The 16,534-nt window shown below is 53.6% G+C and overlaps 1 protein-coding gene across 2 annotated transcripts; it reads right to left on the bottom strand.

Annotated features, from left to right (window-relative positions):
* Window positions 1–1,335: 1,335 nt before the first annotated feature.
* Window positions 1,336–16,173, bottom strand: GSK3A (glycogen synthase kinase 3 alpha). 2 transcript variants are annotated; one of them, XR_010116560.1, is made up of 12 exons: window positions 14,003–16,173; window positions 11,779–11,966; window positions 8,637–8,720; window positions 8,382–8,492; window positions 5,713–5,843; window positions 5,518–5,624; window positions 4,453–4,550; window positions 4,277–4,372; window positions 3,659–3,845; window positions 3,220–3,312; window positions 1,830–2,018; window positions 1,336–1,542 (listed from the first exon to the last, which is right to left on the bottom strand). XR_010116560.1 is itself a non-coding variant. In XM_055250345.2 (11 exons), the coding sequence occupies exons 1-11, from the start codon at window positions 14,283–14,285 to the stop codon at window positions 1,945–1,947; spliced, it is 1,452 nt and encodes a 483-aa protein (XP_055106320.1). In that variant the 5' UTR covers window positions 14,286–16,173; the 3' UTR covers window positions 1,336–1,944. The 2 variants fall into 2 exon arrangements, 1 of the variants encoding a protein (XP_055106320.1); XM_055250345.2 differs by having other exon boundaries at window positions 1,336–2,018.
* Window positions 16,174–16,534: the final 361 nt, after the last annotated feature.

Below are 16,534 nucleotides of genomic sequence, written 5' to 3'. Positions count from 1 at the left end.
TGATTCCTGATAGGCTCCTCCCAGGCCCCTGCAGCCCAGGGTGCTCAGGCAGGGGAGGCAGAATGCAGTTGAGGATGGGATTGTCCAGGAGGGAGGCCTAGACTTTGGAAGGTCTTGAAAGCTGGGCTGAGTAGTTGCGAGTTGGAGGAGGGTTGTAATTGGGTGTTAGATCTGGGCTCAAAGTGGGGTGAGTGGGAAGCTAAAGATGGCCCAGCAGAAGACAGGGCCGGACCTGGGAAGGGGTCATGGGGTGGTAGGAGGGTGAGGGACACCTCAGTGACTTCATGGCTGACCACGTGAGTAGCAGGGAGGAAGGTGTCCCCAGGATCCCAAGGTCTGCCCCTCACCCAGAACGGCCATCCTCCCCCTTATCAATCGGCTTGCTCTGTATATTCATTCATTCATACTACAAACCAGGCGAAATCCGGGTGGTGTTGAGCAAGGAAGGGGCAGGGTCTGTCCTATCCCAGGCAGTGAAAAGATGCGCCTGGAGTGGAGTGAGCAAACTGGAGAGCCCAGACCCCACAGGAACAGTCCCTTCACTCTATCTGGGACATTTGAAACTCCTCCCTTTTTGTTCACCAGTGGAATCCAGTAGGGGGCATACCCATTGCTCCTCCCCAGGCCCTCTTCCGCCTCTGGGGTGTCCTGGTCACACTCACTGCTTGGTGCCATGTGGAGGAGATAACATTTCCTTCAGCCCATGCCCCACTATCTGGCCCAGCATGTTTTAAGTGAGGATAAAAGTCAAGTTCTCTGCCCCCACCTTTACAGGGTTGTCACTTCCCAACATCCCTAAGAGGGGGGCCAGGTAGGTGTCCTGTTTAAGACTTGGAAATGAAGGCTTGGAATCTTCTAGGGTTCCGCCTCCAGCCATGGCCACCCAACAAAGAGTCTACAAGCAGGCCAAGTTTTGGCCTGAGTGACTCCTCATCATCTCATGTGCCCCCAGACCCTAGAGCAGCAGGCAGCTTGGACTAAGACAGACAGCCCATTGTTCAAGTCCTGACTCTGTCACTTAAGCTCCATGGCCTTCCCCTCTCTGATCCCCAATTGGCTCACCAGTTACTGGGAGGTTAATCCCTCCCTCTCTAAGCAGAAGCAGATGATTTATGCTGGGTCATGGAGCAGGCTCCTCCTAGGCCTCTACAGCAGATAACCCAGATGGAGCTCATCACCACACATGCAGAGAAAGCCACGGTGCGAGAAGGTTGAGCACCTGAGCCAGGGCCTTCGGACAGCCCTCTGCCTGAGATGCAGCTCACTCCTGTCCCAGAACAGTCCCCCCCGCAGGAGCCCCCACCACCTCAGTGGAAACAGGCAGCCAGACAGAAAGCAGGTTTTCATGCCAATAATTTATTGAACGGAGGTCTGTACACAGGCAAACCTTACTGTGGAAACTAAGACATCAGGAGCTCTCTCCACTCCCCTGGCCCTCCAGGGTGGGGTGAGGAGGGAGTAGACCTTGGGGGCAGAGGACAGGAGGGGAGTTACAGCTGTAGGAGGGGCGGGGCCAGGTTGGACGGTGCGAATCGACGTTTTCTTTAAGAAAAAAATTATAACAATCTATTTACACCCAGGGGCCAGGGAAGGGAAGAGGAGACGGGCTGGGCTGGTTCTATTTACAAGGGACACAGGAGGGGAGGGGGTTTGGAGGAGGTGGAGGTCTGGGGGAGGGGAGGGGGCCAAGGGGGTAGGAGGTCCTCATCCCCCCAACACCCTGTCCTTCTCTTCCCTCCCCACAACCAGTTAAAATCCTCTTAAAAAGCCCACCACAGGGGTGAGGCTGGTTAGGGAGGGACTGGAGGTGGGGACAGGGACTCATTTACCTCTGCCCTCTAGTCTAGGGGCCCAGCCAGGGCAGGAGCTTGATGGGCTATGGCCCCCCTTCCCAGCCCCTCTTGGGGCTCCCAGATGGAAGTGGAAGGGTGGTTGGTGGGGCCCTCAGGAGGAGTTAGTGAGGGTAGGTGTGGCATCGGTCGACTGCCAGTCTGAGCTGGTTGGAGTCTCAGTTAAAGCTGGAGGGAGGGAGGGAAGGAGCAGAGTTAAGCCTTTGCCTTTCAAACACCCCTTCGCCCAACCCAAAAGTAGGAATTCTCTTGTCATAGATGCCACATTAAAAGTTACAAGCTGTTACTTTAGGTGAAGGGTTGCAAACTCAAGTGCTAAAGGGCCAGGATAGTAACTGAGTAACACACCAGAGTGCCGGGCTCCATATAAGGGGGTGGCTGGGCTGGGCACAGTGGCTCATGCCTGTAATCCTAGCACTTTGGGAGGCCAAGGTGGGCAGATCACAAGGTCAGCAGTTCGAGACCAGCCTGGCCAACATGGTGAAACTCCATCTCTACTCAAAATACAGAAATAAGCCAGGCATGGTGGTATGTGCGTGTAATCTCAGGTACTTGGGAGGCTGAGGCAGGAGAATCACTTGAACCCAGGAGGCAGAAGTTGCAGTGAGCCGAGATTGTGCCACTACACTCCAGCCTGGGTGACAGAGCAAGACTCCGTCTAAAAAATATAAAGGGCGCCGACTGTCTACTGTCAGTAGGATGGGCGGGCTCATTGCTGCCCAATCTGATTTTCTTCCCCAAGAGAAACAGGAAATCTGAATTTTTACACAAAATAGCCCCATTTTTAAACGTGGGCAACATGGCCAGGTGCAGTGGCTCATGCCTGTTAATCCCAGCACTTTAGGAGGCCAAGCGGGAAAATCACCTAAGTTCAAGACCAGTCTGGCCAACATGGTGAAACCTCATCTCTAGTAAAAATACAAAAATTAGCCAGACATAGTGGTGTGCGTCTGTAATCCCAGCTACTCGGAGGCTGAGGCAGGAGAATCGCCTGAGCCCAGGAGGTAGAGATTGCAGTGAGCCGAGATCAAGCCACTGCACTGCAGCCTAGGTGGCGAGTGAAACTCTACCACCAAAAAAAAAAAAAAAAAAAAAAAAAAAAAACTTGGGCAACGAATTCAACTTTTTGTTTGTGTTCAGGCCAAATGTTATTTCTCTGGCTTTCCCATTGGCATTAAACACATTTAAACATTTGTATGCAAGAATGCCCTCTAAAGGTGGTCATTCACATGTTGTAAGATGTGCTTCCTATGCCATCAAAATGTCAACGATTTAAAAATACATTCAGGAAACCAAGCCACTGAGCGAACAGCCCCACCCTCCCCAGGCTGAGAGATACTTTAACCCCCAGCAGATGGTCCCCACTTACCTTGTGAGGACTGGGTGAGGGTGGTAGTGCCCGCTGGGGACCTCAAGTGAGGAGGGATGAGAATGGCGTTGAGAGACGGTTGGATGGAGAGTTCTAGAAACAGGAATTGACATGCCAGTCAGGGTAGACTACAGCAGGGTTATGATGGGCACCAAATGGGAACCCAGCTATTGGGAAGGCCAGTTGTTTGTGGACACTTTCAGCCACAGACCTCTCTCAATGAAAAACCAGAAAAAGCTTAGCACGAGGCAGATCACAGTAAAGCACAACTGAAGCAGGTTCGATTCCCCCTGAATCTGAGAGTCATCTTTCCTGAGCCCCAGGCCTGCCTTGTACTCTGCCCTTAGCTCCCTACTCCTGCTTCAACACCAAGCTCTTCACAATCTTTCGATGCCCGCCCACCCCGCCCTACTCCCCAGATCCCGGGCTATGCCCTCACCACCAGCACTGAAGTTGAAGAGAGGGGGAAGTGGGCGGTTGTTAGGGAGCTGGGTTCCCAGACATCGCAGTTCATCAAAGAAGCTGTGCGCACAGGCCTCTAGTGGGGAGAGCCTTGAGGACGGGGTGTACTCCAGCAGGCTAGAGCAGAGCGCGATGGCCTCTGGCGGCGTTCGAGATTTGAACACCTGAGGGATGGGTGCAGGGGTCATGAGGGTGAGATGCCCTGGACACTGGCGTACTCCTGTTATCTCACTGCCACAGTGCCTGCGGCAAGTTATGACTGGCTGCTTCCCACACCCCCACCTTCCAAATGAAGAAACTAAGGCCCAACCACTAAGGAGAGGTCAGTTTGTATCGGGTAAGCAGCCAGCCCAGGTCTGGGACTATATGAGCCCTGCTGACCCGCCATAAAAATTGGAATCTCGAATTTACTTGTGGGTTCTCAACTTTTAAAATGCCATAAACTTTGAAAGCGGATGGAAGTTATTGATCCCTGGATAACTTCAAATCCTCCCAAGCCATGATTCTGAGGCTAGGTCCACAGAACAGTTGACCTCTGAGGGGGACCAGCTCCAGCTCTCAGCCATACTGCCCTGAGCCCCTAGCCCTGCCCCACCTTTGTCCAGGGGTGAGCTTTAATCTGAGGGAACTTGAACTCCGTGTAGTTGGGGTTCATCTCTCGGATTTGTTCCCGGGTTGGTGTTCCCAGCACCTGTAAAGAGAGGAAGGGGTCTGAGACAAGGGCCCCATCCCTCAGCCCCACCCCCTACCCACCCCAGCTGCGCCCCTCACCTTGATGATCTCCACCAGCTGGTCCACCCCACTGTCCCCAGGGAAGATGGGCTGGCCCAGGAGGAGCTCCGCCAGTACACAGCCAGCTGACCAAACATCTGAGGGGAAATGGAGGGAGCGTCAGGGCTAGGTGAGTAGGGCCACCAACCTCCCAGTGCTTTTATTTCTCATGGCCATCCTAAGAGTGTCAGGAGCCCCGTTTTCTCAAAGACAAAGCACCTGGCCCAAGGTCACATGCAGCTTAGAAACATGGGCCTGACCTTGACCCTGCCTTTGCTGCATTCTCTCGTCTAGGTGTGTTTCCAGCCCTCAGTTCCTCTCTCTGCTAAGAACCCCAATGAGCTCCTCTCCCGCTAGCCTTGGACGACAGACCAAATTAGGCCCAAACCTGCCAAAAGGCACCCATGTTCTTTGGGCCACAGGAAGGTACAGCCTTAAATCCTGGACTGCCTTCCTCTTGTTCCAACCTCTATCCTGCCCATGAGAAGAGCTGCAGCCTGGCAGTCTCACCCCTCCCTGCTTTGTACCTTGACCCCCACAGCATGAGTTCATACCTAAGAACTCCACAGTTCGTCATGCTGCTGTGGAAGGTGCCCTTTCAAACTCTCATGCCCATTCCCTCAATTCAGCCTTCCCCTCATGCCTGGAAAATGGCAGTTGTCCCCACAAACAGGGAAGGACACAGAGGCCCTGGGAGCAAGTTGCACCTTCATGGTGGCAAAGCCTTGATTCCCGGTTCCCCCAAGGTCTCCGGCAGCCCTTCCCCCTAGCTGAGAACAGAGGGCTGACAGGGAGGTTCCAGAGCTGGTATGGACTCTGGAGTCAGGTCAGCTTTCAAATCCCAGCCCTGCCCAGTCCCAGTGGTGCCAGTGCGGGCAGGCGGCCTCACAGCTCTAAGCTCATCTGTAAAATGAGCATTCAACAGCATCAGCCTCCTAAGTTTGTGAGGACTGGATACAAGAACAGAAGTTAAGCTTTCATCACCAAGCTTGGCATACAGCACACAGAAAACTCCAAAACTTCCCAGATTGCCACTCCCCCCCGCCACCCTCCCATAACTCTGACCGATGGATGAGGTGTAATCAGTGGCTCCAAAGATGAGCTCTGGGGCCCGGTAGTAGCGAGAACAGATGTAGGAGACATTGGGCTCCCCTCGGACCAACTGCTTTGCACTGTGGGAAGAGATGGGCAGGGGTACACATGAGGCAAGGGTTGGGGTCCTCCCTGCCTCTTCAGCCACCCAATATGCCCCAGGCCCACCTGCCAAAATCGCAGAGCTTGAGGACAGCAGTGTCAGGGTCCACCAGCAGGTTCTGGGGCTTGATGTCACGGTGACACACGCCCTGGGAGTGGATGTAGGCCAAGCTGCGGAAGAGCTGGTACATGTACACCTGGGGCAGGCACAGGATAGCAGAACTTTAGCCCAGCTTTCCCCATACAGCACCACTACCCCACCAGCTTGGCCTGAAGAGCCCTTCCAGGCCCACTCTCCCTGCTGCCCCCACAGCTTTGGGCAAACCCATTTGAAACCCTTGGTTCTCTTTTTTTTTTTTTTTTTTTTTTTTTGAGACGGAGTCTCGCTCTGTCGCCCAGGCTGGAGTGCAGTGGCGCAATCTCGGCTCACTGCAAGCTCCGCCTCCCGGGTTCACGCCATTCTCCTGCCTCAGCCTCTCCGAGTAGCTGGGACTACAGGCGCCCGCCACCACGCCCGGCTAATTTTTTGTATTTTTAGTAGAGACGGGGTTTCACCGTGGTCTCGATCTCCTGACCTCGTGATCCGCCCGCCTCGGCCTCCCAAAGTGCTGGGATTACAAGCGTGAGCCACCATGCCCGGCCATCCTTGGTTCTCTTAATGTGCACCACAATCACTTGGAGGACTTGTTAAAACAGGGACTACTGGCTGGGCGTGGTGGGTCACGCCTGTAATCCCAGTATTTTGGGAGGCCAAGACCAGCCTCGCCAACATGTTGAGATCCCGTCTCTACTAAAAATACAAAAATTGGCTGGGCGCGGTGGCTCACGCCTGTAATCCCAGCACTTTGGGAGGCCGAGGCGGGCAGATCACGAGGTCAGGAGATCGAGACCATCCTGGCTAACACAGTGAAACCCTGTCTCTACTAAAAATACAAAAAATTAGCCGGGCGAGGTGGCGGGCGCCTGTAGTCCCAGCTACTCCGGAGGCTGAGGCAGGAGAATGGCGTGAACCCTGGGGGGCGGAGCCTGCAGTGAGCCGAGATCGAGCCATTGCACTCCAGCCTGGGCGACAGCGAGACTCTGTCTCAAAAAAAAAAAAAAATTAGCCGGTTATGGTGGTGCGCACCTGTAATCCCAGCTACTCGGGAGGCTGAGGCAGGAGAATCACTTGAACTCAGGAGGCAGAGGTTGCAGTGAGCCAAGATCACACCACTGCACTCCAGACTGGGTGACAGAGTGAGACCCTGTCTCAAAAAAAAACAAAAAAACAGGGACTCTTGGGCCCCACTCTCAGAGTTTCTGATCAGTGGGTTCTGAATGAGGCATTTACAACAAGCTCTCCAGCACTGATGCTGGTCCCCGGACCACACTCTGAGAACCACTGCTTTAATCACAACCCATGGCAGAAGCCTGATGAGTAAGATACGTCGGGAGGTTGTCATAAAACAGGCTAGGGAGCGAGGCACTCAGCTTCCCCCTCACCAAAACCACTGGCTCCTGAATCCAACAATCAAAACCACCCCTGAGCCTGCCCCCTCTCCAGCTCCATTTTCCTGCCACTCTCCCTCCCACTGACTAGAACAGAAGTAGCAGGAGAGCAGGATTTTGAGTTTCAGTCACTGCTGCATCCCCCAGGGCCTAGACAGACCAGGTCCTGACATGGCTGCTTCCTAGGCCCCCTTCCTTTTATTCCAGCTCCCCTCGGCCAAAGATGCCACTTCCTTGCCCTGTGCTTGGTCTCCTCCAGGAAGCCTTCCTTGATCCTTCTTACCCACAAACCAGGCTGGGTGCTTCCTCCATTTCCAGAATTCCCTGTGCTCCTTCTGGTATGGCAGCAGCTAGTTCATTTAATAGTTTTCTGTGATGATGTCTTTCTACCCTACCAAACTGAGAGCTCTTCAAGGGCAAGGCCTGGGTGGCAGTCAGTGGTGCCTCTGGAATTCCTCAGCCCTGGGCCCCGTATGCAGGCAGCCACAGGACAGATTCACCAAACCAGAGAGCTCCCCCCTGGGAAGTGAGGTCCAACAGCCACAACCACTGGTAGAGCCCACATCAGCTCACGCACACTTGGGTATGTAAAGCCAGCAGGAGCAGCAGCTGGGTCCCAAGTGACCTCCAGCAAACAAACCCACCCACCTCCTACCAATGCAGTAGGCTGCTCCAGCCTGTTCGCCACATCATCCCTGGGCTGCAATCATTCATTCATTCATTCATTCAAACACCTCCTGAAGGTCTGTAACACCCAGGGCACGATGCCAGGCACTGGGGAAGGAGCCTGCACAGACGATGGACAGAGATGCATTCCTGGCTCTGTGGATGCTAACCTTCCTCCGACCCTAACTCCTTCCCACCTACCTCCAGCCAAGGCTCTAAAGGCCCAAACTCTGGCCTCAGCAGCTGTCTCTGTGCAGTCCTGGTCCCCACCGCCCCCTTATCCTGAGCTAACTCCCATATCTCTGGTGCCACTGGATTCCCTGTATGGACCTGAGCAAGTACCTGGCAGCCTCTGCAGCCCCAGGTCAGGCTGCCTTCCTGATTCAGTCAGGCCTTGCCTGCCTTGGCCTTCCCGTGTTAGGCCAGCTCCATCTCTGGGGGTTATGGGAACAACAGCAGGGGACATGGGGCGTCCAAAAACCAACATAAACTTGGCAGATGAGGGATCCCATAAAAGGCGGGAGGCTCCAGAGCCCCTGGCTTTGTGGGCCTGGGTCCCAGCAGCCCACCTGCCAGCCTACCTTGACATAGAGGATAGGGATGGTCAACTTGGCCTTGGTGAAGTGGCGGGCCACCCGGTACACTGTCTCGGGCACATATTCCAGCACCAGATTTAGGTAAAGCTCGTCTTTCTGCAGGGAGCAAAGGAGATGTGTGAGGCACTGTGAGAAGAGTGAGGAGGGGGAAGGAAGGTGTGCACGGAGCAGTGGGGGAAAGGCAGGCAGGCAGGAAAATGGCTGGAGCAACCCCCCACCACCACCACCTCGAGGTCTCACCTTCTCGCCACTGGAGTAGAAAAAGTATCTCAGCCTCACAATATTGCAGTGGTCCAGCTTACGCATGATCTGCAGCTCTCGGTTCTTGAGGGCAAAGGGAGAGTCTCAGAATACGACCAAGTCTCTCAGCTGCCCCTCCCTACTCACACTCACTCCCAACAACAGCCAGGCAGCTACTCCCTGTGTCCCAGCTCCCAGGTCCCCTAGAGTATCCCCCAATTCCTTGTCTCCAGACTATTCCCCTCCCACATGAGCTGGAAGCCTACAGGTTAAACCCAGGCCACAGATGTGTTTTCTTCACCCCATTTTTTTTTTTTTTTTTTTTTTTTTTTTTGAGACAGAATCTTGCTCTGTTGCCAGGCTGGCATGCAGTGGCTCGATATCGGCTCACTGCAACCTCTGCCTCCCTGGTTCAAGCGATTCTCCTGCCTCAGCCTTCCAAGTAGCTGGGATTACAGGCATGCACCACCACGCCCAGCTTAATTTTTGTATTTGTAGTAGAGATGGGGTTTCACCACGTTAGCCAGGATGGTCTCAATCTCCTGACCTCGTGATCCGCCCGCCTCGGCCTCCCTGATGTCATGATCCACAGGCCTCAACCTCCCAAAGTGCTGGGATTACAGGCGTGAGGCACCGCACCCAGCCACCCCACTTTAAAAAAAAAAAAAATTTTCAACTTATTGCTGACATGTAAAAATCAAATGGCACCTTCTGATTTTTTTTTCCAAAATAAAGTTTTAAAAAGGATAGGCCGGGACCAGGCACGGTGGCTCACGTCTGTAATCCCAGCACTTTGGGAGGCTGAGGTGGGCGTATCACGGGGTCAGGAGATTGAGACCATCCTGGTTAACATGGTGAAACCCCGTCTCTACTACAAATACAAAAAAAATTAGCCGGGCGTGGTGGCAGGCGCCTGTAGTCCCAGCTACTCGGGAGGCTGAGGCAGGAGAATGGCGAGAACCCAGGAGGCAGAGCTTGCAGTGAGCTGAGATCGCGCCACTGCACTCCAGCCTGGGTGACAGACTCCGTCTCAAAAAATAATAATAATAAATAAATAAATAAAATAAAAAAGATAATATAAAATTTATTATTTTTTTTAAAAAAAAAAAGAACCTGGCTGTGTTGGTGAGGTTGGTTTTGAACTCCTAGTCTCAAGCAATCCTCCTGTCTCGGGCTCTCAAAGTTCAAGGATTATAGGCGTGAGCTACCATACCCAGCCTTAAAATAAAAATAAAATAAAATAAAAAACAGCTGGGCATGGTGGCTCACACCTGTAATCCCAGCACTTTGGGAAGCCAAGGCAGGGAAATCACTTGAGGCCAGGAGTTCGAGACCAGCCTGGCCAACATGGCAAAACCCCATCTCTACTAAAAATACAAAAAAATTAGCTGGGCATGGTGGTGCACGCCTGTGATTCCAACTACTCAGGTGGATGAGCTACAAGAATTGCTTGAACCCAGGAGGCAGAGGTTGCAGCGCTTGAACCTAGGAGGCAGAGGTTGCAGTGAGCCGAGATCACACCACTGCACTCCAGCCTTGGTGACAGAACGAGATTCTGTCTTAAAAAAAAAAAAAAAAAAAAAAAATAGAGACCATCCTGGCTAACATGGTGAAACCCCATCCCTACTAGAAATACAAAAAATTAGCCGAGAGTGGTGGCACACACCTGTAGTCCTAGCTACTAGGGAGGCTGAGGCAGAAGAATCACTTGAACCCAGGAGGCGGAAGTTGCAGTGACCTGAGATCGCGCCACCGCACTCCAGCCTGGGCGACAGCATGAGATTCCGTCTCAAAAAAAAAAAAAGATTTCACATCTAAATCCAGTTTTCAGTTTGTCTTGAAAAATCAGGGCTGAGTATGCTGGCTCATGCCTGTAATACCAGCACTTTGGGAGGTCAAGGCAGGGGCGGATTACTTGAGGTCAGGAGTTCGAGACCAGCCTGGCCAACATGGCAAAACCCTGTCTCTATTAAAAATACAAAAAAGAAAAAATTAGCCGGGCATAGTGGCCTACACCTGCAATCCCAGCTACTCAGGTGGTTGAGGCACGAAAATCGCTTGAAGCCGGGAGGCAGAGGTTGCAGCGGGCCAAGATTGTGCCACTGCACTCCAGCCTGGGTGACAGAGTAAGACTCTATCTCAAAAAAAAAAAGAAAAGAAAAAAAAATCAGGTGTGGGCACGTGAGGCTTGCCCCCCTACCTGGCACAAGCAACAACAGACAGGTAGTGGCCATCCAGCTCACTCTGGTCCCGTGGAAGCATCTGGGTCCTTGAACTCTATCTAGGATCCTGAGTCCCAGACTCCAGGCATCGGACTCTTCCCAGAATGCGGTCTCAGCATTCTTCCCCATTCTCTATTCCTCAGTGAGGCCTAGGAACTCCCTGCCCCTACATCCCTCTTACTTCTGGAACTCAACTCCAATCAAATTCTGACACCCTGGAGCTCCTCCTGCCCAAGGGCCCTCCCTGCCAAGACCCAGGCCCTGGTCTGGTTCCTTTCCAGTCTAGGCTCAGTTCTCCTACATCCAGACTAGCCTAAGTTCCAAATGCCAGGCCCTTAAACACCAATTATTCCTCAACTTCCACTTCCTCCATCTGCTTCTAGTTCCCTGAGCCTCTCCTAGCTCACAGGGCACCTCCATTCCATCCTGCACTGGCCAAACACCTGGGAAGAGCGTGACCTTCAGAACCACCTGCGCTAGCCCTGCTAGGTCCCTTTCTCTCCTGGGAAGAAGTGTAACCAAATGGTTAAGGTAGAGGGTTTGGAAATCAGATTCCAGCCTTGACTGGGGCACTTGCTCTGTGGCCTCAGACAATCCTCTTATCTGAGTTTGTTTCCCTGCTTTTAAACTTAGCTTACACTTAGAATGGGTATAACCACAGTACCTACCCTCAGAGAATCTTTATGTAAATTAAACAAGAATTTGCTTATTAAGCACTTACATTGAGCAAATGCCCAGTAAAAGCTCTGGGCTCTCCTGGGATCCACATTTCCCATCTTCCACGGTCTCATTTCCTCTTTTCCCCCCTTTCTCTTCTGGCCCATGGCTCTGAAACCCAAGCCTCCAGCTCTCTGGCTGGGGTTCTCCCACCAGTCACACCCAGTCCCCAAACCTCCCTGTCCCCATCCCGCCCAAGCTACCTTGAACCTCTTGTCCTGGAGAACCTTCTTGATGGCGACCAGTTCCCTGGTCTCTGCCAGCCGTGCCTGGTACACGACCCCAAATGAGCCATTGCCAATCACTTTGATGTCCGTGTAAGCCACCTCTTGGGAGCGCTCTGGGCCTTGGCCTAGAGTGGCTACCACTGTGGTCACCTTCCCGCTGTCACCTGGAGAACAAAGGGGATACACGATCCACTGACCCATCCTGTCTGTGCATCACCCCATCCTGGGGCTGTGGGAGGAAGGGAAATCTCTGCAGGAAGCTCGTTGGGGACCTCTTTGTCCCATCCTCCTCTTTGAGGAAAGGTGGATGCTGGGACCTTCCCAGTGACTTTTCCCCTCTTCCTTTCTGGGAACCTTAAGTCCTGCTCCCCTCCACATGGGAGGATATTGATACTTAAATCTCTCTGCTTCAAGGGTTGGCAACCCCAAATTTCTACTTCTAGGAAGCAACAGATCACTGGTCCATCTTGGTACTGGGAGACATCAGATGTTGACTCCATCTACTCTGGATCTACTGCCCTCTGGCCGCTCCTATTTGGAGAAAGCTTGACCGAGCCTCTTCCACTTCAGGGAGCAGTAACCCTGAGGTACTCCTACTTTAGGAAAGCACTAACCTCTCTCACAGCCTAGAGGATACTGACCTCTAAGTCCTCCCCAGTAGAGCCGGTAACTTCACTGGTTCTTGGTGACAGAAATGAATGTCCTCTCCTGCTATATGTACCAGTGCCCTGACCCTCACTTTTTGGTACTTTGAGGTTAGAAAGAAAACACTGACCTGACCTCTTCATCTGAGTAGTCCAGAGACCCAGACCCCTCCCTATATGTGGGTGGTCCCTAATGGACAAGCACCAAGTTATGAGAATGATGAACCTGACCTTTATTATCAAGGGGCTATTCCAGCCTCAGTCCTTTGAAGGAAAGCTATAATTCCCAATTCCCATTATTTGAATGGTAGCAAACCTTGGTGCCATTAGAGGATAGTGACCCCTTTGAGTAACTGATGAACCAAACCCATTTTTTTTTTTTTTAGACATAGTTTCGCTCTCGCCCGGCTGGAGTGCAGTGGCACAATCTCGGCTCACTGCAACCTCCGCCTGCTGGGTTCAAGCGATTCTCCTGCCTCAGCCTCCCGAGTAGCTGGGATTACAGGCGCCCGCCACCACGCCCAGCTAATTTTTTGTATTTTTAGTAGAGACAGGGTTCCACCAGTTGGCCAGGCTGGTCTGGAACTCCTGACCTCAGGTGATCCGCCCGCCTCAGCCTCCCAAAGTGCTGGGATTACAGGCGTGTGCCACCACGCCCGGCCACCAAATCCATTTTGAGGGGCCAAGTGACATGTTCTTTCAGAGGGAGATAACCCTACATCACTTTCTTTTTTTTTTCAGAGCCAATGATACCATACCTTAGAACAATTACTAAACAAGTATAACCTTAGATCCATATTCTACAGGCAACTGTGACCTACCCTGCTCCATTCCATTTTTGTTAAAGGAGACACACGAAGCCATGTATTTTAAAACATGGACTATGGACTTGGTTTGAAGGATATGCTGACTCCCAATGTCTTTATATCTAAGAAGCAATAACTATTAATTCTCACCATTGGGGGTACAGCTCAGCAAGATTTAGGGTGGGTAATGATGCCAGGTCTTCGTTTTAATGGGGAAGATGATCTGAGTACCAGGTTTGGAAAGCCTGGCCCTATTCTTTGGGGACACAACACAGTAACCTCAAAGCCCTGCTTCTAAGTGATATTCGCTCCAAATCCCCATCTTCTGAAGGACAGCGAATGCAGATCCCTCTTTTTCGGGGTTGGTCTTATTCTTGTTCTCTTAGGAGAAAATAACCCCAGATCCCCATTTGCAAGCGACTGTGACCTCTGATCCAATATTATAATAAATAGCAACGTCAGATACCTGTTCTTAAGGCTCAAGGACCCAAGACCTCAATAATGGAAGAACAGGGACTTGTAACCCCTGTTTCTTTGAGTGTTAGTAATTCTGATCCAAGAGTAATTCTGATCTCCAAGAGATGGTAACCCGAAGACCCCTTTTCCTGGGAGGAAGAGGGCTCAGATCCCCGGTATGGGGAGACACAGTGACCTCGAGCTCCTATCTAAGCATATGAAAGAATCTGATGGATGTCTGAGGAGCTTTGGGAACCCTGATCACCACCCTACACGGGCGCCACTAGTACTCACGGCCCAGCTTCACCCCGGGCGGCGGGAAGCTAGTGCCTGCGCCGGGGCCTCCGCTGCCTCCTCCGCCGCTGCCGCCGGGTCCACCCCCGGAACTCGAGGCCCCGACGCCCCCACCCATGGCCCCGACAGATGCCTTTCCGCCGCCGGTGCCGCCTGGGCCGGAGGCCGAGCCTCCGGGGCCGCCGCCGCCGCCTCCGCCTCCGCCGCCTGGCTCCGCGAACGAGCTGGTCCGCGCCCTGCCCGAGCCCCCAGGGCCGCCTCCCGAAGGCCCGCCGCCGCTCATGGCGCCGAGCACAGGCCCAGGCCGCGGGGCTCGGGCTGCCCGGGCTGCCCCAGCCGCCGCCGCTGCCGCCGCCTCCCCCGGGCTCTGGCCTCTTCCAGGCCGCGCCGCTCGGGCTTGGGCTCCGGCTCCGGCCCAGCGCCCGCCGCGGGGCACGCCGGGAGATGCAGTCCGGCTGTCGTCCGCGCCGCCGTCACCGCCCTCGGCCCGCACGGAGAGCCGCGTGGCACGCCGGGAAATGAAGTCCACAAAAGCCTCAGAGTAGACCGCGGGAATGACGGGTCGCGCTGTACGTCGGGAAATGGAGTTCAGGGTAATCTGTCAGCCGACTGTACGACGGGGAGCCCTGAAGCACTTTGGGAAGCAGAGAGCCTGATGCACGCTGGGAAACGGAGTCCACTCACTCAGTCTACTGGCTGTGTATGCGTCCCAGAGCCCGGTGCGCTCTGGGAAATTGAGTCGGCGCGCGTGAACCTGCGGATCTCGGGCCGTGAGGAAAGCCGGGAAATGGAGTCGTCGCCACGCCCTCACCGCATTGCAGGTGTAAAGCGATTTTTAAAGCACGCCGGGAAATGGAGTCTCAGGTGGTTTTTAAGCCCCAAGTGGATACTGCAGTTCCGGAGATGGGCGAGGAAATGGAGCAGGTTTCGCGGTCCTCTTCCCAGGTACGCTAGGCCGCAGTCCCTGCTGGGAAGTGTAGTCAGCACCAAGGCTTCAGTGCAGTTGCCACAGCGAGCCTTGGTGTGTTCTGGGAAATGGAGTTCGAGGCATCCTCCCCATTGACTGAGGGGGCGGGATCGCCCATGAGCTCCAAGCACGCTAGGGAATAGTCCAGACCTGACCCTTTGTGAGGCCAGTCTGCGGAGGCTTGCCGGGAAGCGGAGTCCAATGGCCACCATCAGGCGCGTGTGAACGAAAGGTTAGAGACTGCGGCAGTTCCCTGGAGAGACTTAAAAGTGTTTCAGCGCCTCCTTCCTCGCCGCCAGGTCCTTCTTTAAGAAAGAGCCGAGGTCGATCAAGGACTGCTGGAAAATGGAGCCAAGCACCTTTAAGTTCCAGGTGACCATAGATCAGGAAAGAAAAAATGTCCCCTCTCTAACCGCAACTCTGCAAAGATTCGGGAAACAAAGTTCCCGGCGGTTTCTCAGAACACTAACTAGTCTTCGGATACAGTCTAGCTTTTCCTAGCAATGTGGTTCGCACCAGGAAGCTGAATGGAGCATTAAAAAGACGGAAATATAATTTCTGTGCCGGGCGCTGTGGCTCAGGCTGGGCGCCGGTAGCTCATGCCTGTAATCTCAGCACTTTGGGAGGCCGAGGCTGGCGGATCATCCGAGGTCAGGAGTTTGAGACCAGCCTGGCCAACATAGCGAAACCCCGTCTCTACTAAAAGTACAAAAATTAGCCGGGCGTGGTGGCGGGCGCCTGAAATACCAGCTACTCAGGAGGCTGAAGCAGGAGAATCGCTTGAACCCGGGAGGCGTAGGTTGCAGTGAGCCGAGATCGCGCCACTGCACTCCAGCCTGGGCAACAAGAGTGAGACTCCTTCTCAAAAAAAAAAAAAAAATCTGTCTTGAACCCCCATTCAGTTTTCAGTTTTTGGTTTGTTTGAGACAGGGTCTCGCTCTGTCGCCCAGACCGGCGGGCAGTGGCGCAATCATAGGTCACTGCAGCCTCGAACTCCCAGGCTCAAGCAATCCCCCCACCTAAGCCTCCCATGTAGGTGGGACTACAGGCTTGCAGCATCACGCCCGGCTAATTTGGTTTGGTTTGGTTTTTGGGGTGGTGGGGGGGTAGAGGGGTGGGCTTCGCCATGTTGCCCAGGCTGGTCTCCAACTCCTGGGCTCAAGCGATTCTACCTTAGCCTCCAACGTGCTGGTATTTCAGGCTTGAGCCACGGCACCGGGCCTCCCACTCTGTGTTTAGCGTCCTCCGCTTCGTAAATTACAGGATCCCGGAAAGCCAAAAGTAAGGAAGCTGCAAAGAGTAGCCTCAGGTTTTGTGTACTCAGTGAGTCGTCCTATTTATCGATTAATACCCGAAGGAGAGTAGCCCCCAAAGGGCGCTGGGAAACAGAGTTCGTGTGTGTGTGTGTGTGTGTGTGTGTGTGTCTCTTCCTCCCCCGGGAAACAGAGTTCGTGTGTGTGTGTGTGTGTGTGTGTGTGTGTGTGTGTGTGTGTGTGTGTCTTCCTCCCCCGGAAATACTTAGAAGTAGAATGAAAGCGTTCTCAGCCCCTCTCGCCTCCTGGAAT

Source organism: Symphalangus syndactylus, chromosome 17 (genome assembly GCF_028878055.3).
Source record: "Symphalangus syndactylus isolate Jambi chromosome 17, NHGRI_mSymSyn1-v2.1_pri, whole genome shotgun sequence".
In the NCBI taxonomy this organism is placed as follows: domain Eukaryota; kingdom Metazoa; phylum Chordata; class Mammalia; order Primates; family Hylobatidae; genus Symphalangus; species Symphalangus syndactylus.
The sequence above is the reverse complement of the archived record's forward strand: the minus strand, read 5'-3'. Positions and strand labels throughout refer to the sequence as shown.